Source organism: Phocoena phocoena, chromosome 13 (assembly GCF_963924675.1).
Source record: "Phocoena phocoena chromosome 13, mPhoPho1.1, whole genome shotgun sequence".
Lineage (NCBI taxonomy): Eukaryota > Metazoa > Chordata > Mammalia > Artiodactyla > Phocoenidae > Phocoena > Phocoena phocoena.
In genome coordinates this window covers 38,634,024-38,654,879 of record NC_089231.1, presented here as the reverse complement: position 1 = coordinate 38,654,879, position 20,856 = coordinate 38,634,024, and the positions used below count along the sequence as shown (strand labels likewise).

Below are 20,856 nucleotides of genomic sequence, written 5' to 3'. Positions count from 1 at the left end.
CTTATTGATGAACAAGCACACACATACACACAATGTGATCAAGGTTGTACAGAGACTAGGAGAGGTCGGCTAGAGCTGATGCAAGCAGGGAAGGTTTTCTGGAGTGAGGAGGCTTTGAACTGGACTTTGTGCCGGGGTAGGATTTGGAGAAATAATGAAAAGACAAGGGGCTGAGAGCCAAGACTTTGGAGTCACGCACATCTGGATTCCAATCCAGTCGTTACCATTTAATTTTTGTGTGGCTCTGGGCAAGTAATTTAGTTCTTACGAATCACAGATGCCTCATTTGTAAGATGGACCTGTGATCTTGTTATTAAAGCAGAGCCATCACCTCCTCTGTTCTGGACACCATACTTCTCTTAGGATGGCCATACTGCAAGGGGAATTGCAATAGAGCTCTTCACACTGGCTATCCCTAAGTAACACCACGCCCACCCTGTACTCCCATTGGAGGGGATGAACAACGGGCCAGATTGAGGGATGTCTGGAAGGTCACTCAAAGGGAATAGGAAATAGGGAAACATTGTAGATTCTTGAGCTTGGGAATAGAGTATCAGGTTAATTTAAGGAATGCCCATCTGGTGGACGTACGTAGGGTATCATCGTGAGAGGAGTTGGAGGCCAAGATGCCTGGCCAGGATGGTTGCTGGCGTCCCACCCCCAACGCTGCTTTTCGCTCCATCCCTCTGGCATCTTACTCTCTGTAGCAGCATCATCATTTCTGACTGGTCTCATGCCCGCCTGCCCCCCATCCACCTTTCTCAAGACCCTCTCGGGCAGAGCAAGGATTCCAAGAACTGGACTTGGGCTCAAAATCAGGTCATAGATGCCATCCCATTTCACCCACCCCACAAGCCCCTCTTCTGACCTCCGAGAGTCACCTCTCTTCTCTCCCTCACTTCTCTTCTCACCTCTCTTCTCTCCCTTATCCACTGAGCTCCTTTGTGGGAGGTCAAAGAGCTGCCACCCACCCCTAAAGCTCAATCTAGGAGGGTCAGCAGCTGAAATGACTTCTCAGCTTCGCAGCTCTAGTTTCCCCCTCAAAGGCAGAGGTCATTCAAAATTAAGGATGATCTAAAAACTCAGGTGATCCAAAGAGTTGGATAGTATGCACATCATTTTGTTTGGACTTTGGAACATATGTTGACTTTCATGCTGAGCATGTTGGATGCTAAGGGAATATGGCCATTTTAGAAAAAGTCCTAAGAATACACTGTCTGATACCCATTGGCCACGCCTTCCTGGTAAAGATCTGTGGAGTTACCCGCATAACGCTCCCACCACAGCAGAGCCCCCTCCCTCACTGCTGCTTCTAGCCTCTCCTGCCGCTGGAAGTGAATGGGGAGAGTGGAGCTCTGTCAGTATCTGTAAGACTTGAGCCCCGAAAGTACCCGCTCCATGTAGGGGGCCAGAGTCCTCACAATGCCTCTATCGCCTGTCACCATGCCAGGCAGCCCTCCATTAGCACTCATACCAGCAGTCAGGGACAAGCTTGTGGCCTATGGGAGCCCCCTTCTGATGTGGAGACAGGCTGAACAGCAGGCAGACTGCCCTGTGATCACCCAGGAGGGAGGATGCAAGTCGGGGACCACATCGGAAGGTGCTGAGAAGACACCGGGTAGCACAGGACTCCCAGCCCAGGTTTCCTGGAGGTGGTTCAGGGGAGGAAGGGCCAGGACTAGCGAGGACAGAAGCAAGGGGACATTCTGGGGGCGGGGCACAGCAGAGTTTCCTGGGGGCTGCGGGGGTGGAGGACAGTGTGTAGAAGCAGTATGGGGGAGTGCGGTGGGTCCAGCCGGTGAGACCCTTCTCCCAGACCTGCCTGTGTGAGACCCTTCTCCCAGACCTGCCTGTGTGAGACCCTTCTCCCAGACCCGCCTGTGTGAGCCGTCGGGAGAGCAGGGGCGGGGCTTGCAAACGGCCCTCCTCTCCCAGCTTTTCTTCCTCTCCATTCTCCTTCCACGTGGTGCTGTCATGGAGTGGCCAGAAGCAGCCAGGAGCACAGGCTGTGTGAGGACAGGGCTACCAGCCAGGTCAGGGCAAAGGGGGCATGAAATGGAGCTGTGCGGGTGCAGAGTGGAGAAGGGGCGCCATCCTGCAGGAATTGGGGGCCCCTGGAGGGTGCTGAGAAGGCAGGGAACTGAATATCACATGTGGATGGCCTCTGGAAGGAGAACAGATGAGGAAGAAAGCTGGAGGGGGAGGGCACTTCCCCGGCTCTTATTCACATGCCCCGGGGTGAGTGAGAGTCTGTTAGGCTGGAGGCTGGGGGCAGAGGGTGGGCGAGTGCAGGCGGGGCAGAGCGCTCTGGTCTGGGTCTGGCCTGTTCTCTCCTCCTGCCCACACTGAGCCCCTGCCAGGCAGTGCCGAGCCCGCTCGGTCTTCTCTGTAGGAGAGGTTAACACTCGAAATCCTTGTGGAGGACTCCTTCCTTCACCCCCCACCCCTCACTTCCCCCCAAAAAACGAAGATAGTCGTTGAAATTGAAAAATGGTGCTCAGTGAAGGGTTTAAAGACATTTTGAATTTAAAATATATTTTAAAGGTCATTTTCAGCAGTAATTATGTTATAATGGTGGGGCTCTTAGCAAAAGGCAGAGTCCCAAAGGAGTATGAGACCAAATGGGAAGCAGCAAGAGCCGTTCCGCTGGAGCCCTTGGAACTGGGCGCGGGCGGGGGTGGGGGGATAGAAGGGGGTGTAGTATCCTCCCTTTTAGAGCTGGCTGGGTCACCACCGGCTCCCCAGGAACAGGGGACTACACAGTTAAATTTGACCCTGGGGCTCCCTCCAAGACCTCCCTGGAGTGCGGCATCTGGGCTTCTGGGGCTCACAGAACCCTCATGGGGACAGAGACTGGTGGATCTGTCCCTCCTTTTGTCCTGCCTGTCCCATCCCACCCTCCCCAACCAGAAACAGCCTCTCTTTCTACTTCCAAGCACTCACTCAGGGGGCCTCCTGGTGGCAGGCTCCCAAACCTATCCCGGGGCCAACTCACTGCAGCCTCATGGTGAGGTGTATCCACGGCTTCCTGAGCTGGGGGGATGGGCCTGCAGGGAGCCTGCATCTCTGTACTTCTAGACCGTGACTGTGGTCTACATTTTTGGGAACAGATTGAGGACAAGACTACACTGGCTACTTATTTAAGCCTCAATGCTTTCTATCCTATAAACCCAGCGAACAAACCCACCCACTCCTTGCCCCACTTTTTTCCCTCTCAGTGATTGCACCCATTCTTTGCAGGAAGCCTCACCCACACAGATGCACAAGCTTGTTGAAGCAACACACACGTTTGAGTGCCTATTGTTAATTCTAGAAGGGTTGGCCAGGCCCCAGAGGGTTCCTGAAGAAGACTGGCCGGTAGGCTGTGGAGAGAAGAGACGGGGACAGAGAGAAGGCAGTGGACAAGGGGTGTGTCTGGGCTTGTAGGAAGAGCAGAAAGGGCCATGGGCGGTAACCTGGGAGGACTTCCTGTAGGAGGTGTGTGAGGCATGAGCACATGGACAAACCAACAAAATAATGAAGAGCCGAGGACAGTGAATAAAGATAAAAGTTGCGGCCCCTGGCAAGCTGCAGACACTGCCAGCCCAACTGGGGAGAGGCAGGTTCGCTCACCAGATTTCTGCAGGTCCCCAAAGGCAGCAGAGCCCTGGCTATGGGGTGAGGGGCGCAGAACGTGCCTCGGCCATCGTCTCTACCCATCGCCCTGGCTTCAGCCACTCCGTCCCCGTGGGCTTCCCTTGGGGGAGGAGCAACCAGCCAAGTGGTGGTCCCCTCTTCCGAGGCTTGAGACAGTGGCACGGAGGTGGGGGCTGGTGGTCCCGGGTTCCTGGGGAGGAGCCAGTGGGGCGCGGGTAGGGGGGTGATGGGGTCGTGGCTCTGGGACCGGAGCTCTGGAGGCGGCGGAGGGTGGAGGGAGGCAGGAGGAGGCGAAATATAAAAATATCCGGGAGAAGTGCAGCGCTGGGCTACAGTGTTATTAAACTAAAGCATCTTATAAAACTCAGGCCATTAATAACAGGCTGCCGCCAAGTCGGGGTAATTTATTCAAACTGCGGGTCCCGGATAGAGGAACAGATGTTTCAGAGCTGCTGGTGTCACGGAATGAGTTCCAAGGGAGGAGGGGGCGGTGCCGCGTTCCTGGGGAGGTGGGGGGGCGCGCGGGGAGGGGCCCTTCTCACAGATTAGCGACAGTCCCCGCCTTCCTAGGGGGTGGGGACCTCACCCCAGGTTGCCGGAAGCGGGGAGGAGGGATCCCGCGGAGGACAGCTAATTTAGCTCAAGTGCCAGGATAGAAAACCAGGGGTTAAGGACAGGCAGGCAGGTCTCCCTGCCTATAATGTTGCTGCTCCTATCCTATCCAGCTGAAATGCCACCTCCTACTAAAAGTTGTTTTAGGTTTTTCCACACCCAGGGCGTGGTGCTGGGAATCAAAGGGACCTGGGTTCCTTTCAAGATGCAGGCACCACCCACCAGCTGGTGACCCCAGCTAGTAAACCTGTGGGCCTCAGTTGCCTCATCTATACAATGGAGCAATGTTATTACCTGATATTACGTAAGTCACAGAACTGGAAGACGGGGAAACAGTCACCCACAGGAAGGACCTGGCCCAAGGCAGAGGGGAGGGGATAAGGTCTGTTGGTTTCTTGTACCATACCCAATGGCCCTCACTTGCGGTTATTAGAGGTCTTCGTGTATTAGAGGTCTTTTCTGGTTTCCTAATGGGCTCATTGTTTTTACCTGAGACCCAGCTAGACTGTAAACTGCCTGTGGCCAAGAATCACGTTGGCTGGGCTCATCTGGATGGGTGTGGCGTGCCCACAATGAAGGCTCAATCACTCAGTGCTTACAGAACAGAGACCAGGTGAAGGTGAGCTACTGCGGGGGTAGGATGTCTACGCCTTTCTTCTCTGATGGGGGAAGAGGCAGCAAAGCTCTCACAGTTCTCCCCTTGGGCTCCCATTCCTTCAGCACCGTCCCCTGGCTCTTGGTCAGACGTGGGTCCTAGTGGCAGCGGGTGGGTGGGTGGGTGTCAGGGCCTCAGGCTCAGAGTCTGGCCACAGTTTCCAGGACAGAGACCAGGAAAGTCAGTGGGCCCCTGGGATACGGAACTTCTGTAGTTGAAAGCCCTCCTGCCCGATTCTGCCTTTCCGGCAAAGCACATATCTCCCCTATGAAGCTGTTTCAGACTCTCGCTGGCTCCCCTCTGGGAGTGTTAAACGCTGGGGGTGGGAGGGTGAGGTGGGGAGTCTGATCCCCACCAGGCAGGGAATACAGAAGGGGCCCAACAAATTCTGCGTGCCCTGAAAACTCACTATCTAAAATGGATGAAAAATGATTTTCTCCGTTTTGCCGAGCTGGATGCCTGTTTATTGAGTGGGCTTAGAGTGGGGCTCAGCTCAATCAAGGGGTGCTCTGTCACCCCCCCCTTGGGTGTCCAGCGTCGTGCTTGGGTTCCCATTGCTGACAGGAGGGCTTCTGGCCCCTGACGGCTTGTGCAGTGAGCAGCGCGTGGGTACGAGGGTGACACTCCAGAAATGCCCCAATTGGAGGCAGACACGTCTCTCCCCACAGGCCCAGCCCCGATGGTGCCACCATAACGTGATGAGAGAAGAACCAGGAGGCCCTTCTGTTCCTCACACAGCCCTGACCTGAGACGACACCACTAGAGCGATGTCCTGTTAGGGAGAGAGTGCGTAAGCCAACTCTCTGGTCTGGCCTGAGGGCTGCCCTCTATATGAGGGTGAGTGGGGGATTGCCAGATGCCTGGGGGAGACTGTGGAGGCCGCCAATAGCCCCCGCCCCCAACCCCGCACACACCCAGGGGAGGCGAGGGGAGGTGGGAGGACTCTGATGGCAAGAAGGGCACCCCCCACTCCCACCCTCGCCCTCCCCCAAAGTGCTCCCTGCCCACCTGGCTGGGAGGTCACCGGCCCTGTGCCTCTGCTCCCCTTGAACTGGACCTACTCATAGCTCAAGGTTCATTTCAAATGAAGGAGAAGGTGCAGCCCCACACTCACGGGGCCGTCAGCACGCTCTGTGATGAATGGAGCCTGTGTCACTCAGTGAAAATGAATATTTCTTTGCGATAATGGCCAGATGGTAGCAACTCTCCAATCCAAATTAAAACATGCATGATAAATGCCAGGAAAACAGAGGAAGACAAAACCCCAATCTGGAGTGAATTCTCTCTATAAATCTTCCCTTTGCGCCCCCTGCCCCCCATCACTGCGGCTCTGCTAATAGCCATTAAATTATTAAGACGCACTGCAAGGAGAATGCCAATGTCAGCGGCACCCACCCCGCTGCCCACATCCGCCCCCTGCTTGTGGGCCTGGCTTTGGAGGGGCTGGGGGTGGGGAGATGCAAGAGGGGGCAGCTTTTAGGCCAGCAGAGAGCTGGGATAGTAAAGTTGCTGTTTAGCAAGATGAGTGGGAGACTGGCCTCTGGTGCAGGGCTGGACACGCCTGCCCGCACCGAGGGCACAGTCTCCACGGAGAGACGGGAAACTAACAACCACTGCTTGACTTCACGGCTCAGACAGAGGGAAGGAAAGGGGTTCTGAGCTGGAAAGACCAGCGAGGAACAGCTGGAGAAAGCATTCCAGCAGGGTGGACCCTGACGAGGGCTCTGACCACGTAGAGCTGGGCAGCTGGGAAGGGTCAGAGAGGGCTGTCCGAGGGTGGCCATGTGCCTGAAAGTGGGCATGTACCTGGAGGTCTCAAGGCAGCAGGTAGTGGTCAGGACACAGGTGGCTTTGGGGCTTGTATTTCATGGTGACAAAAGGGCTCTTGAACTTAGGTTTTAATTCCCATGCCCCCTGCCCCTCCCCTCACAGCTGGAGGCTGGAAGAGCCTCTCCCTGGTCTCCCTGACACCCTGTCCAGTCCCCCCCGCAGGTGGCCAGTCTTCCCATATCCAGCTTCCACCAATCACCACTTCCCCTCATCTTCCAGGAAACCTCCAACTCTTTAACGGGGCCTTCCTTGGAACCCTCTCCTTGGGCCAGCTGGTTTCCTCATCTTACCCTGCATCCTTGTCTCACTGTCTTCTCAGCCTGAATCCCCTCCAGTAGGGAGCCTCCTCCAGAAAGCCTTCCCTGACTGCTTCCGCCTGCACAGCTCTCTCCTCTGCCGTCCGTGGCTCCTGCTGTCTCCACTGCCCATCTGGTGCTCTTGAGGCCATAAACTGATCTCCTCACCAGACTGTGAGCTTCCGATGGGTCCAAAGCTCGGCAAAGACTTGAAGACACCTTCCTGACCATGCATCTGACTTTCACGGTCAGCTCTCCAGGGGCAGGGATCATGTCCCTGCACTTTTGAGTCACTTGCCGTTGGCCGTTCACGTCCAAGCCTTAAACATCCTAAGTCACCAGGGCCTGTTACTCTGCTGGGATGTGGCATCCATGATGTCAGGGTCATGGGTTTGTCTCTGATATGATCAAAAAGAAAATCTGTGCTGGCTGGTCCCTGCCGACCTCCAGCCTCTGCAAAGCCTTCCTCCTCATCAGGCCCGGACAGACAACGCCCTGAGTGCCCAGGCTGGCTCTCCTCTGCTGGGCAGACGTGGAGTTTCTCCACCTGCTCCTCCCTGAGAAGGGCCACAGACAGGCTCATCCTGCTGCTGCCTGGGTTTGCACCTTGGGTAGTTCAGCTTCAGACCCTCCCCGATTCCTCCTACGCCCACCCCCATTCCCAAAGGACATGGGGGAGGGGAGTGAGGAGCTGGAGAGCTCCTCCTTAAGGCTGTGGTCCAGCCTCAACCTTTGTGCCTCTGATGGGTGGCATTGACGCTGGGAGAACTTCCTCTGGGTCTCAGCACCCCAGCCAGACCTGAGAGAAGGCAGCAAGGCATGGGTCCTGCCCAGAAGGGTTGAGGCGTGAAGGCTGATTACTGGCTGTGTGATCTTGGGCAAGTCACCTCTCCTCTCTGAGGAGAATGGGGGTGCAGCTCGATCCACCTTGCGGGGCCCTGCTGGCTCTATCCATCTTCCTTCCAGAGGCCTGGCTTGGCTTTAGCAGCAGCTGCTGCTGTGGGCATTGCCTGCCTGGTTCCCCTGTGCATCGTCCTGGGCTGGGTGGGGAAGGAGAGCAGACAGGCACATCTGATCAGGAAGACTGGGCCTGATGAACTTGGACTGAAGGGTGAGAAGATACAGCCCCCCCCCCCCCCCCCCCAGATTCAGACACTGTCCGTGCACGGGTATAGGTGTCCACACCCTGGAATGCAAGCGGCAGTGAGACCCACAATGCATCACATCTGGTCTTCTGACTACAGGGAGTGGACTCTCTCTTCTTTAGCCAAACCAACTCTTCTACATTATTTTTTAAAAAGTCTAAGATGCCACATACTTGCCTTGCTTGTCCCTGTTTTCATGTCTTTGCCTGTGACACAGCCCAGATCCTACCTCTTGGGAAACCTGTCATTCCAATAATCACCTCCTCCAGGAAGCCTTCCTTGTCCCACCCCATTCTGGTAAATTCATACGCACAGTAGAGCTCTGGCCCTGGGCAGTATGATTTCTCTTTGCACTTTGTTGATCACACCTTGTCAGAGGTCCTCACTCCCGTCACCTCTCATTTCCCATGGACTGGACTCCAAGAATAAAATGACTGCAGCAGCTGTCATCAGAGGACATTCCACAGCTCACCAACTGTTACCACCTATGGCAGCTCCAAGGGGCTGTCACCATCCCCTTTGTGCCACGAGGTGGTGAGACATCACTGTGGGAAGGGCAGGACATGTGGGTGTGATGCCAGCATTGGCCCTTCTCTCTCCCCTGCTCCAGCTCCCTTCCCCCATCTGGCTGAGTCTCCCTAAGCTACGGTTTCCAAAGCACGACTTACATCTGCCCCAAAGCCTCAGATGGCTTCCCTTTGCCTAAAGGCATCAATTTACAGCACCTTCTGGAAATCACTGTTCCCATATCTTGCCCTCCCCTGACAGTGGACGCCTGATTCTGGCCTCTTGGGATCCTCCAAGCTTTCCTTGACTGGGGTTATTTTCCCACCTGGGAAACTCTGCCTTTCCTCCCTCAAATCCTCTCCCCTCTGAAGGTCAATCAGGTGTTACCCTATTTTTTTTTTTAAATAAATTTATTTATTTATTTTTGGCTGTGGTGGGTTTTCGTTGCTGGGTGAGGGCTTCCTCTAGTTGCGGCTAGCGGGGGCTACTCTTCGTTGAAGTGCGCGGATTTCTTACTGTGTGGTGGTTTGTCTTGTTGCGGAGCACGGGCTCTAAGCGCGTGGGCTTCGGTAGTTGGGGCACGCGGGCTCAGTAGTTGTGGCACACGGGCTTAGTTGCTCCGCGGCATGTGGGATCTTCCCGGACCAGGGCTCGAACCCGTGTCCCCTGCATTGGCAGGCGGATTCTTAACCCCTGAGCCACCAGGGGAGTCCCAGGTGTTTCCCTTTCTGATCTCTCTGGTCCGTGCTGTCTCTCTCTGCCTCCCATCCCATCCTCCCACTGCACAGCCTCACTGCTCCCATATTGCTCTCAGGCTGTTCCAAGGGGTGTGTGTCGGGGGCCAGGAGGGCACTGGATACATCTTGCCCACGTCAGGGCTGCCTCGCTGAGGAACGCCTGGTCCAGGAAGGACTCCCTGTGACATCCTCTTGCTGGTCCTGCCTGTCTCCTGAGGAAGCGAGCATCTTCCCCTGCATTGCCCACACAATGCCCGCAACAGGACTCCGTGGGAGCGGCACGGAGTGGGAGACAGGGCCCCGTGGGTCCCTCTCTCTGTCATTCCTATTCCTGTCATCAGCCCTTTCACCCTGGGCACACATGAGGCAGCTTTTATATATCATCCAGGAGCCCATTTGCAATAATTAATATCCCATTTCCCCTGAAACAGTCCTTTGCTAAATTAGCCGGGGCCAGAGGGATTTTGGTGAGGAGCCATGAGTCTCAACTTAACTTGCCGAATGGATTAAAAGAACCTTAAAAACAAAATGCAGATCAATCAACACCCTTTCCCCCAGCTGAAAACCTAAAGTCCATTTAAGCTTGGCAGGTTTGCAGTCAATTATAATTTCACACTTATGGCAGGAGTTACTGAGGTATTTATAATGTGTGCCTGCCCCACGGGGCCCTCTCTAGGGACCGTTCCCACCAGCCACCTCCTTCCCCAACACGAAGGCCTGTCTTCATGCAGCTGCTATTTGGGTTCAGTTGTGTCAACCAGAGGACCTTTCTGGAGTTTTAAAGTTTCTTTTTAAAAGGAGCTTGGGAAAGAAAGGAGACAAAGATCCTTTTAAGACAGAAGGAACAGGGGTTATGGAGAATAAAACCCCAGGGCAGGGGAACCTTGCACCATGATCTAGGGAGCCTAACTTGGAAGTGCTTAAGCAGTAGGAGAGATTATGGTCAGATATGTGGTAGAACTTCCTGCCCATCAAAGAAGCCAAGCCCTGGGTGGGCCACTTGGCCTGGTGATGAAGTGTCCAATCCTCAGTCCTTCCAAAAAGCAGATGGCCCCTGCGCGAGGCTGAGCGCCACCACTGTCTGGGAAGTGGGGAAGTGCTATCTTAGGTCTGACATGAATTTCCCAAGCTGAACACTGTACTGCTTTTTCTTAAACATCAGTCCAAAATACTTCAGGGATGCAAGTACAGGGAAGATCTGCTGGGACACTGGCTTTGGGGCTGGTGTTCAAGGGAAAACATTACAGTCTACAGCTTGAGAAATTCCAGTGGGAATAGGGCAGGGCAGGCTGACAAAACAGGGTTTCTGAGCTCTGACGGGCTGAGAGAGGCCCTGGGGTTGCTCTTCTTCTTGATGGTTTTTGAAGCGGGGGGAGCTGGGTGAGAGGCCGACTCATGGGGGAAGGTGGACACAGTGGCTCCTTGGGCCCCTCCAGGCCACGGGATGCTGTGTCCTGGCCAACAGGGCACTTAGCTCTCCCCCAGCCAAAGGTTCACCTTGACGTCTCGCTCCAGGCCCGTGGGCGCAGACACAGCTGCAGGAAGGGAGCACGATGTTGAACCGGAGGACAGAGGATCTAAGGGTACGGGGGTCTGCAGGGTCTGGGAGGGGTGTGTGTAGAAAGGCAACACATCCCTAGCACACACACTTCCAGGGGTCCACACACTGCCTGCTTCCAGGAGCTTCTGTGGGGACACAGAAAGATCGGGGGGTGGGGAGTGTGGGGCATTTTCTGCTCTGAGCTGCAGACTCCTCTCCTTTAGGTGGCTGCTTGGGGCCTCAGTCACTGGACCCCTTCTCAGCCCAAGGTCGCACCCTCTAGTTGGGGTGGGGTTGGCTCCACTCATTCTGAGGTCTCTCCAGCAGGGTACAAACCAGGAGCCCCAAAGTAGAGGTCAGGATGTGCTGGACCCGGGGAGGACGTTCCTGAGGTCCCAAAGGGGAGAGAGACTGGGGCAGAGGTGGGGGGGCGCTCTTGCTGTGGGACTTGACTTCCAGACGGTGGCTTGGCTGTGGCAGAAATGGGGCTGTTCTTGGGGCCAGAGCCTCTGTCCACCCCACCCCCAGGACCCTCTGCAGGGGTTCACACCTGTCCTCCAAGCCTTTCCTTACACCTTCCCCCTCCCCCCCCCGAACTACACCTCGGGTCAGGGGTCATCTAGGGTAACACCGTTTTTTAAAACCTTGTTTCTTACTGTCATGGTATCATTTCAGATGAACCTTCAGTGTGCTGTGCCTCCCCCCCACCCTTTAGCCTCATGTTTCTTGTACCCCCTCCCGCCTGGGACAGGGGCTTCCTAGCAGAACCCTGAGGGGTTTCTGTTCACCCAGAAGCTTTTGTCAAGTGAGTCATTTATTGCCTCTCAAGATTGGAAAATGGAAACTTCTGTATATTGAATTTTCCTAAAGCAGGGCCATTTCATCTGCTGCTCACGAAATTGCCTACCTAGAGCATGGGACTGAATAGCTAGAAAAGTCTGGACGTGAGAAGCCCGGCATCGGCGGGTCCCCAGTGTGGCCATGGGTCTCGTGGGCCCCTGGACCACAAGGTGAGGCCCACACCCCTCAGCCGGTCCCCAACAAACCCTTGAAGGCCTCCCGACAGCACACGGTCTGGGTCTGTTTAGAAATAAAATAATGCTTAGAGGAGAAATGAGGAACTTAATAGGATTTTAAAAGCCACAGGAACTGATGGGGCTACAGATGGTAGAGGGGCTGGGAAGACGGAGTCAGCCCCGGTTTTATGGTGGGGAATGTGGCCTCGGGGAGGGCCTCAGAGCCACGTCCACATGCATCGTGTCCAACCTCATTTGCTGGCCCAGCGGGACTCCGCTGCCACGAGAGCACCGGCTGTGATGAGGGGGACGGACGCCCTGAAGACGCTGTTAAACGGACAGGGAGCCGCGAGAGGCTGCGGGAGCCGCTTGGCTAAGTGACCGGCCCTCACCTGCCTCGGTGGAAACGAATGACTCAGGGACTGTTGCACCTGCGCCCAACCCTCCATGCCTTCCCCGCCTGCCCTTCCGGCCAGAGAGAGACCGAGACGGGAGGGGGAGACTGAACTGGTGGAGAGACGCAGACATGGGCTCCCAGGTCTGCAAAGGGAGGAGGGGGAGGCAGTGGAAGCACGGGGGTGGGGGACTTCAGCCCCAGGTGGTTCTGCAGGACTTGGAGGGGTACATAAAAGAGGTCCCGTCACCCTCTAGAAGCTTCCGTGTGTGTGTGTGTGTGTGTGTGTGTGTGTGTGTGTGTGCGCGCGCGCGTGTGTTGGGGCGGGGGGACAGTCCATGGCTGCAGCTCAGGGCCACTCCCTTTGACATCGCCAGAGCCTCCTCCAGGCCCTGCCGCCCGGGGCGGGGTGGGGTGGAGGAACCACAGGACTTTATAACGCGGAGCTCAGCCCTCCTGCTGGTGGGGAATGTGGCCTCGGGGAGGGCCTCAGAGCCCTCAAGGGTAGGTCCGTCCCTACACCCTTCCTTCCACGATCATCGGGTCTCCGTCCAGGCTCCCCTATCAGGTTCAGCCTCAGCTGCCCCCTTGCCTCCCTAGCCTGGGCCTGACCAAGGCCCCCTCAGGAAAACACGCCTGATGGGCCAGAGAGGGACCGTGGAGCGCCTCGTCGGTCCCCACGGTGGGCATGACCGCTTCCCGAGCTCGGGCTCACTTGTCTCACACGCTGCTGGAGGCTGGAGTGTGTCTGTGCTCGTGTGGCTTCCAGTCTGGGTCCCTGGAGGGGTGAGAGCCACCCGGGAGGGCTGCTCTCACCCTTGCTCCTGCTCCCTCGGAAGGGCTCCCCGGTGCCTCCCTGCTCCCTCTGAGGGGGCGGCCCCTTGAACCCTGAGTCCCCTCTTTCCCAGGACTCCCTCCCAAGCTGTCTTGGTTTCTAACTTCTCCAACGCCTCAGCCTGACATCTTGCTGCTTTCTTCTGTCATTTCATGTAGATGAGATACAAACGGGTGGCCCCAGTCTGTGCCCCGCCCCCAGTCACTGGATCCCTGGTGCGGACGTTCGGTTTCACTTCACCAGGCGCGAGTGTGGAATTGGGTGTGTGTCTGTGGGTGCCTTTGTCAGTGCTGAGCGGACGGCGTGTTGGTGGGAAAGGTGTGTGAGTGCCTCCCTCATCTGGGCCCTGGATGAGGCCTGCATTAGCTGAAACTTCTGACCTGCAGCTGGCTACTGGGAAGAAGTGGGGGTGGTTTCTGGTGATGGGGTCAGAGGGGTGTGGCTTCCTAGGGCACAGCTCACATCTGCTGCTATGTGGCTAGGACTGGCGGAGGTGGGGTGGGACCAGGCCTACATCTGCTGTACTGGCCCAGGTCTCAGCCACTCCTTCCCTCCTCAAGGGCTCCTACTTGTTTGCTGACCCCCTTGAGCCCCTTGAGGTGGGGTGGTGGACCCCAGCCCCGGCCTCCTCTGGTTCAGCCCAGGGAGCCCCCAAGCAGGTTTGCTGTCTGAGGCCAGGCTGCTCAGAGCCTGACTTCCTGAAAGGACCCCCCCACCCCCCCCACCCCCCCACCCCCCCCACCCCCCCACCCCCCCACCCCCCCACCCCTCGCATTCTGGCTGCAGGAGCCTTGCCTGGGGCTGGGGTGGGGGCGGGGGGGGGGAGCTTATCCTGTCTTCAGCCGTAGCACTCATTTGGACTGAGACCAGGGAGGATGGGGAGGGGGTCAGGGCTACAGGGCAGCACATTGCGGGCACCCACCCAGAGGCTGAGAGTGAAACGGAGAGGCTGAAGGGCCCTTGCAGCTGTGGAGACCCAGTTCAGACGGGGACCTTGAGCCAGCTCTTGGGGCGGGTGTGTCTGCCTGCTAGGAGGCAAAGGACACAACAGTTCACGCCCAAGAAAGCGTCCTTGCCTCTGAGATGGCCAGGGCAGGTGGGAGGGTGCCCTTTACCTGGTTCCTCTCTGTCCCCAGCCTGCCTCACTCCCCTGGTGAATGAACTGGCTTGCTTATTTGGGGGTGAATCTGAGTTGATATATGACTTGCTCCAGCAAGTTCTGTGGGGTTAACAGGATTCTCCTTGCAGCGGGATGGGTCCTGGGGAAGCTCTTTCTCCTTTGGTTTTCTTTCCCCACCTAGCTGGAGCCCTAGCTCTTGGTGGTGGTATCAGGGGCTGTCTCCTCTCTTCCTGCCCAGGGATGTTACAGCTGTGATGCCCTCTCTTTGCCTGGTCCTCCATGGCGTCAGTGGCTCCTCCTTCTGATGGAGACAAGTGCAACCCCTTGGCCTTGTGTCCAGGGTCCCATTTTCACTTTGGGCCCTCACTGTCTCCTGCCAAGTCTACACCTCTTGGTCCAGTTTTCACCTCCTCCAGGAAGCCCTCCCTGCTTGCTCCAGGCCACAATGGGTTCTCTCTTCTCTGACCCCTGCAGTCCTGGTCTCTCATGTCTTATGGGTACGTCCAGCTTCTCATCCAGACTGGTCCTGCCTCCCTCACCTGGGACCCTGTTCCTCTCCCTACATTTACCTTGAGAATAGCCCTAGAGGTATGACAAATGCCTGCAGCACCTTCCCACTGTCCCCTGAGTCCGAAAGAGTCCTAGGAGTCAGAGGAATGCAGAGCACCTGGGTGCTGGTTACTGACAGGCAGGGCTTTGAATTCTGGCTCTGCCACCACCTAGCTGTGTGACCTGAAACAAGTTACTTAGCCTCTCTGTGCCTTGGTTTGTACCTTTAAGTGGGGCCAATAACTTCCACCTCCCAACGTTTTTGTATGGATTAAACATATTTGTTTAAAGTCCTGGCCCACGGCGGTCTGGTGGTTAAGACTCTGCGCTCTCACTGCTGAGGGCCTGGGTTCAATCCCTGGTTGGGGAACTAAGGTCCCACAGGCTGCGTGCTGTGGCCAAATCAAATCAAATCAAATCAAATCCCAGCCCTCAGTGGATGCTCTGTAAACAGCAGCTTTCCTGGATAGTGAGATCTCCCATCCCTGGGTGAGGGGGTGGAGGCCCAGAGAAGCAGTGTCCGGGCCAGAGCTCATTCTGGACAAAGATGGGAATAGAACCCAGGACCAGAACAAGAGCTGCCGTCCTGTACTCTTCCTGGGGAGCTCCAGCCAAGCACCTAGCTAATCCGGGATGAGGAGAGCCCGGGTGGTGCAGACCCACCTCTCCCTCTAGGGCCATTTCCTCTTCCTGCCCCTCCTTTCTCCTCCCAGCTGTGCCCCCAAGTCTTCCCAGCTCCCTGCCACCTTCCCCTCTACCCACTTTCTCCCAGGCCTCCCTCCTCCTTCTGCCCCTTTCCCTTCACCTTTCTGGGCTCTTCCTTTCCCATCGTGTTCCTCCCCCGCCCCTTCCACTCCCACCCCTGCCTTCCATACCTTTCTCCTGTTCCCATTTCTTTCGTCTTTTTTAATGTTCACTTCTCCCCCATCCCCTCCCTCCACTGAAGAAGTATTTAATGGATATTAAATTATTTTAAACTTTCTTTTTCTTTTCAAATAGCTTGGTGATGATGCTTCCTCAGGATCATCTCCTTGTTTAACACTGAATATGCAATGAATGGATAGATGTTTAGGTTTGGCTCTCTTTTCCCCCCTTTCTACTGCAGGAAGAATAAAAGACCTGATTAATCTGGTTTGGGGCGAGTGTCAGCGCAGGAGATATATGGGAGAAAGGAGATGAGGTTAGCAACTTGAAGTCGGAGAGTTACTGCCTCCAAGGCCAGTGAGGGGAGAAACGGTTTGCATTAGAGCGCAGCGCGGCCTCGCTGGCAGCAGGCTTCCCGACACCCTGCTCCCGGCCTGGATTAAACTAGGCCTTCTTCATGCCACCCCGACTTCTCCAGGTGTGGAATATCCCCTCCTTCAAGGCAGCTCAGGTGCCACGTCCTCGTCCTCCGAGGTCTCTGGCTGCCCCCACCTCGGGGACCCCTCCTCTGGGACTGCAGGTGCCACTTACCGTCCGAGCTCCCTCCCCACCAAAGCCAGGGGTCTCTGCTGCCTCCTGGCCCTGCCACACGGATAGGGCATTGCAGGTGAGTCACTGCCTGACAGGTGACCTGGTTGCCAGGTCCTGCTGGTCCTTTCTCCCGGAGACAGTCTCTGGGAGAGGCCCTGCCTCTGCCCCGTGTCACTGAGGGCACCTGCGTGAGGCCAGACTGCACGCCTCTCTCCGCCAGGGCAGGGGGCCTGGCCCTGGGTGTTTGAGGAGCCTCTGTGTGCAGAGAAAACCAAGTAACTGGACTGCCAGGAGAGGGGCAGGAGCAAGCAGTGTGACCCAGGTGTGGTCCGCAGCATGAGCCCTTCACACCTGAACCATTTTTACTCTTCAACCAACCCGCCCCCACGATCGGGGTCCTCGGGATGGGGAGCTCTCAGAGGGCCACAGGGAGGCGCACCTGTGCCCTGGGGCATGGGGCCCCTTCGGGCAGCTGGGTTTGTTGGGTGGGATTCGAGGCCTGGGTCAGGAGGGCCCCAGAGCCATAGAGGCCTTGTGCCAGGGTGGAGGCCCTGTTGGGGCCCAGAGGGCAGAGGCCTGTCCTGGAGGGACCACAGGTCCCAGGGGTGGGCAGGCCACCTGTGGCCATACTACAGTTTCCTCAGGACAAGAACCTTGACTCTGAATTTGCAAATAGCTTTTGCCTATTTTTTGCTCTTAATTTCCTGGAAAATTGGGAGGGGGGAGAGGGGGAGGGAGAGAGAAGTTCCTCAGCGCCCGGTTGAGCTGAGATGAGAGTGAGTGTCCAGGCCTAGCCAGGGAGAGCCCAGGGGCATGGTGTGGGCACGGACACCCAGGCCAGAAGCCTGGAGGGTGGACGCTTGGCAGAGGAGCCAGAGCCTGGCCTGGTCGAGCCTCTGTGTGCAGTGGGGGGGCGGGGGGGAGGCCCCCGCTGGTGGACGGAACAGAGCCTCCCCTTGGGGCACAGAGACCTGAGTCTGGGGGTGAGGCTCTGTCCTCCTGCTCTGTCCCCTTCCAGACATCTGCCTGTCCACCTGTATGTAGGTCCAGGGTCTTGACTTCGGCAGCCCCACCCTGCAGTGGGCAGCCCCCCTCAGATTCACCCACTCTGGCCTGAGCCTTCCCAGGGCAGGACTGAAACACATTTCCTCCCTCCCAGCCTGGCACCCTTTCAACTAGTCCAGTCCCATCCCAGTGGGGATTTCCTTAGTGACACAGAGGTGGGCCTACCCTTTTGGGTGTCTTAAAGGGGGCAGTGGAGTGCCCAGGACATCCTACTTGTTTACTCATGGGAAGGAAGGAACCCCAGCATACGGCAGACCCCAATTCTCCCCCATCCTCTTTACTCTGTCCCCACATCTGTCACCCAGGGCTCCAAAGCCCTGTTCCAGCCCTGGGCCATGAGGTCCCCAGGGGGCAGGGGGAGGCGGCAGGGAGTTGCTGCAACGCTGCATCAGGAGGAGGGGAGGGGGGAGGGAAGGAAAGGAGGGAGGGGGAGGGGCAGAGACAAGTGGGCCCTCACGTGAAGGGGGCTGGCGCAGGCAGCTACTACCTCCTCGGCTCTCGCTGTCCGCTGGCTTCACCTGGATCGGCCGGTTCATCTGCAACAGAGCACAGGGGGGCAGTGTTAGAGCAGACACATCTGCACCCGAAGATACGCAGGTGTTCATGGGTACATAGCACATGGACCACACCACCGACACATACACCCGCGTACCCGCGCAGCTGCAAACGAGCGAGTCTTCACTAAAGCCCCACCCATCTCCCCTCCCCAGTGTGGTCCCCAGGGTCCCCTGATTTCAGGAGGGTTTCTCAGGATTGGAGGTCTCCAATCCTGAGAGGGACCTCCAGTGGTCCCTCTCCCAGCTTTGAGTACCTCTTGCTGTGATACTAGAATCTGAGGTGTCCCCTCTCTGGCCCACCCTAGAGACAGATCGCTTTGCTGAAACTAGCTGGTCTCTGGCCGAAGACTAACTCCTGCCCAGGTTGGGGCATGGCAGTGAGTTGCACCCCATCCCTGCAGTATCCTGCAGATGCTGGCTGTGGGTCCCAGGGGTGCCTGAGGCTCTGGACCACTCAGCTCCTTGTTGGAGCAGAGCTCAGGGCTGGGGCTCCTGACTGCGGCCAGGCTGTCCCCTCGGGGTGTATGTGGAGTGGGCACAGCTACTTGTCTCACGTGGTGTCTGGGTGCCAGGACGACACCAGGCACGGCCTGACGCCCCCAGCCTTTTAGCCGCTGGCCTCTCTGGAGGATCCGTTTCAATGCCTCATTCAGGCCACTAGGGGGCTCTGAACTCCAGGATCTGGGGCTCCGCAGCCTGTTTTCCATCCTCCGGATGCCGGAGGAGGCGTAAGGTGGGCTCTCAGGCCCTGAGGATATTTCACACAATAAAAATGGTAGGAATCACGCAAATGGAATTGTATTTTATGTCTTTGCCAGTGCTTTTGCTTGTCCTGTACCTCTCTTATCCCTTACTCTATTTGCATTTCTCTCACAAACAAACCTTGAGAGGCAGGCAGCGCAGGTACTAAATGCCCCCATTTTGTAGATGGAGAAGCTGAGGCGGGGCCCCCTTGTGGCAAGATGTGCCTGGGAACCTGGGTCCTCCAGGGCTATTTTTGGGCTTTTGTCCTGCACCAGGTGACTTTCCTTTGCCAGTTCCCCTTGTGTATGGAGGCTGGACTAGCCAGTCACAAGCTTCCTTCTGGTCTAGGATTCGAAGTGAGCTTTGGTTGCGTCAAGACGATGGGTGGGGGAGCGTGGGTGCCCGTGACTCAGCAAGGTGAAGATGAGGCCAGGGGAAGGGCAGAGCCACGCAAGGAAGGACAGAGGCGGGAGGCAGGGCACAGAACAGAGGAAAAGGAAGCACAGGTGGCCCGGAGGGTAAGATAGGATTCTGGGGGGGCCGGTCCACTAAGAGGGGGTCCGGGTGCCATTGTTTGCCAGGAGGTCCCCACTCGGCACCCCTTATGGAGTTGAGGGAAATGAAGGTACTTGGTATGTACGCTCTGCCCGCGGAGGAAGGTGTGGGTTTACGGGAACCTCCAATTAACAGGGAGAAGGAAGAGGGACATAGGAAATTCCCAGCTTCATTTCGGGGGTCCTGGCTTCCCCATAGACCACCTGTTTTCCAGTCCTAGAGCGAAGGGTCCAGGAGGCTGAGCTTGCCTCTGGCTGTGGAAGAAGGGCTGTACTCTCGGGTTCCCGTTCTGTGTCTTCGGAGACTCCACATCCAGCCCTTCCCTAGGCTGTCCCTCCTTTCTGGCCATTGTGTTCTCCTGGGTACATTTCTATGGCTTTCTTGCTTATGTAATTATTATAATGCTCCACGGACGGATTATTATCTCTCTCTTGCCAATGAAAAGCCAAGCTCGGAGGAGTGGCAGATCCAGACTGCAGCCAGGGTGGGTAGGCACGGTGCTACCATGATAAGTTATGACGATGGGGTGGGTTGGACTTCCTATGTTTCACCTCATTTGACCCCAAAGCTGCTCTGAAAGGAGGGGGTCAAGGGAAGATGTCCATCTGGCAAGGGGCAATTGGGCCACCAAATCGAATACAACCCCTCCGCCTGGTCCCCCAAATCTGGCCCCCACCGCCTCTTGCATCATTCCATTCCTCGCGACCGGGCACTTTCCCCCCCCCCCCCGCCACATCTGTTCCTTCGGCCTGTGAGCTCTGTTCCCATACCCCCACCAGCCTCTGGCCTGAGCCTTCCTGGTACTCCAGGGGGAAGAGTCCTGCAGGAATTCTCCCTTTTCCGTATAGAATGTACAGTCAAGTTGGGAATTGAGTTGCAAAGGGGGCACCGCACTGCTACACCTACAGGAACACGAACAGCTGCTACAAAATTATATTGTTGGATTATCATCACTTCCCCTAGGATGCGTGCAAATAGATAATCTTTAACCAAGGAAATGGAGTTTCAGAGAGGCTAAGAAACTAGCTTGAGGTCACACAGGTGGTAAACGGTGATCAAGATGAACCCAGGACTCTTAACACCAGACTACATGTTCGGGAGATTCTGGGAACCAGACGTGACAGGCTTAGGAAGGGTCCAGGAAAGTTCAGAGTGTGGGGAAGGGGGTGAGTGGTGAGCTGATTCAGGCTCCCCGGTAAGGAGTGGGGCGTGAGGAGGGGCGGGTAGAAGAGTGTGAACCAGGCTCAGCGGGGCTCTGCTGCTGTGGAGACGAGGGAAGGAGGAGGCCTCAGAGGAGGCTCCGTCCCTGGGGCCAGAGCAGGCCCAGGCCGAGCCCGAATGCTTAGAGGCAATGCTGGGAGGAAGGGCAGGGACCCTGGGAGGACGCCTCCCCTGGCACCTTGTTTCTGAGTCCCACAGCAAATCTCTATGGAGAGCAGAGGGGGTGAGTCCTATGGACGGACAAGGGCTGGGGTAGAGCTGTTTCTGTTGTAATGGGACCCATTTTCCATGGTAAATTAAACAAGGCAAATGCAATCTGCCTGTGCATGGAGCCTTCCACCCTGGGGCATGTCACCCTCAGGCAGTCAGCCACTGTCCCGCTGTCCT

General features: G+C 56.8%; 1 protein-coding gene across 50 annotated transcripts in view; it reads right to left on the bottom strand.

Annotated features, from left to right (window-relative positions):
• Positions 1 to 20,856, bottom strand: part of CELF4 (CUGBP Elav-like family member 4) — a 296,737-nt gene that overhangs the window by 55,294 nt on the left and 220,587 nt on the right. For 28 of the 50 annotated variants that reach the window (XM_065890270.1, XM_065890245.1, XM_065890251.1 and 25 more), the window contains exon 3: positions 17,880 to 17,928. In XM_065890270.1, coding sequence (XP_065746342.1) covers positions 17,880 to 17,928 — 49 coding nt within the window. Of the gene's footprint in view, positions 1 to 17,849; positions 17,929 to 20,856 lie in introns of all 50 variants that reach the window. The other 22 variants (XM_065890240.1, XM_065890242.1, XM_065890241.1 and 19 more) reach the window with 2 other exon arrangements.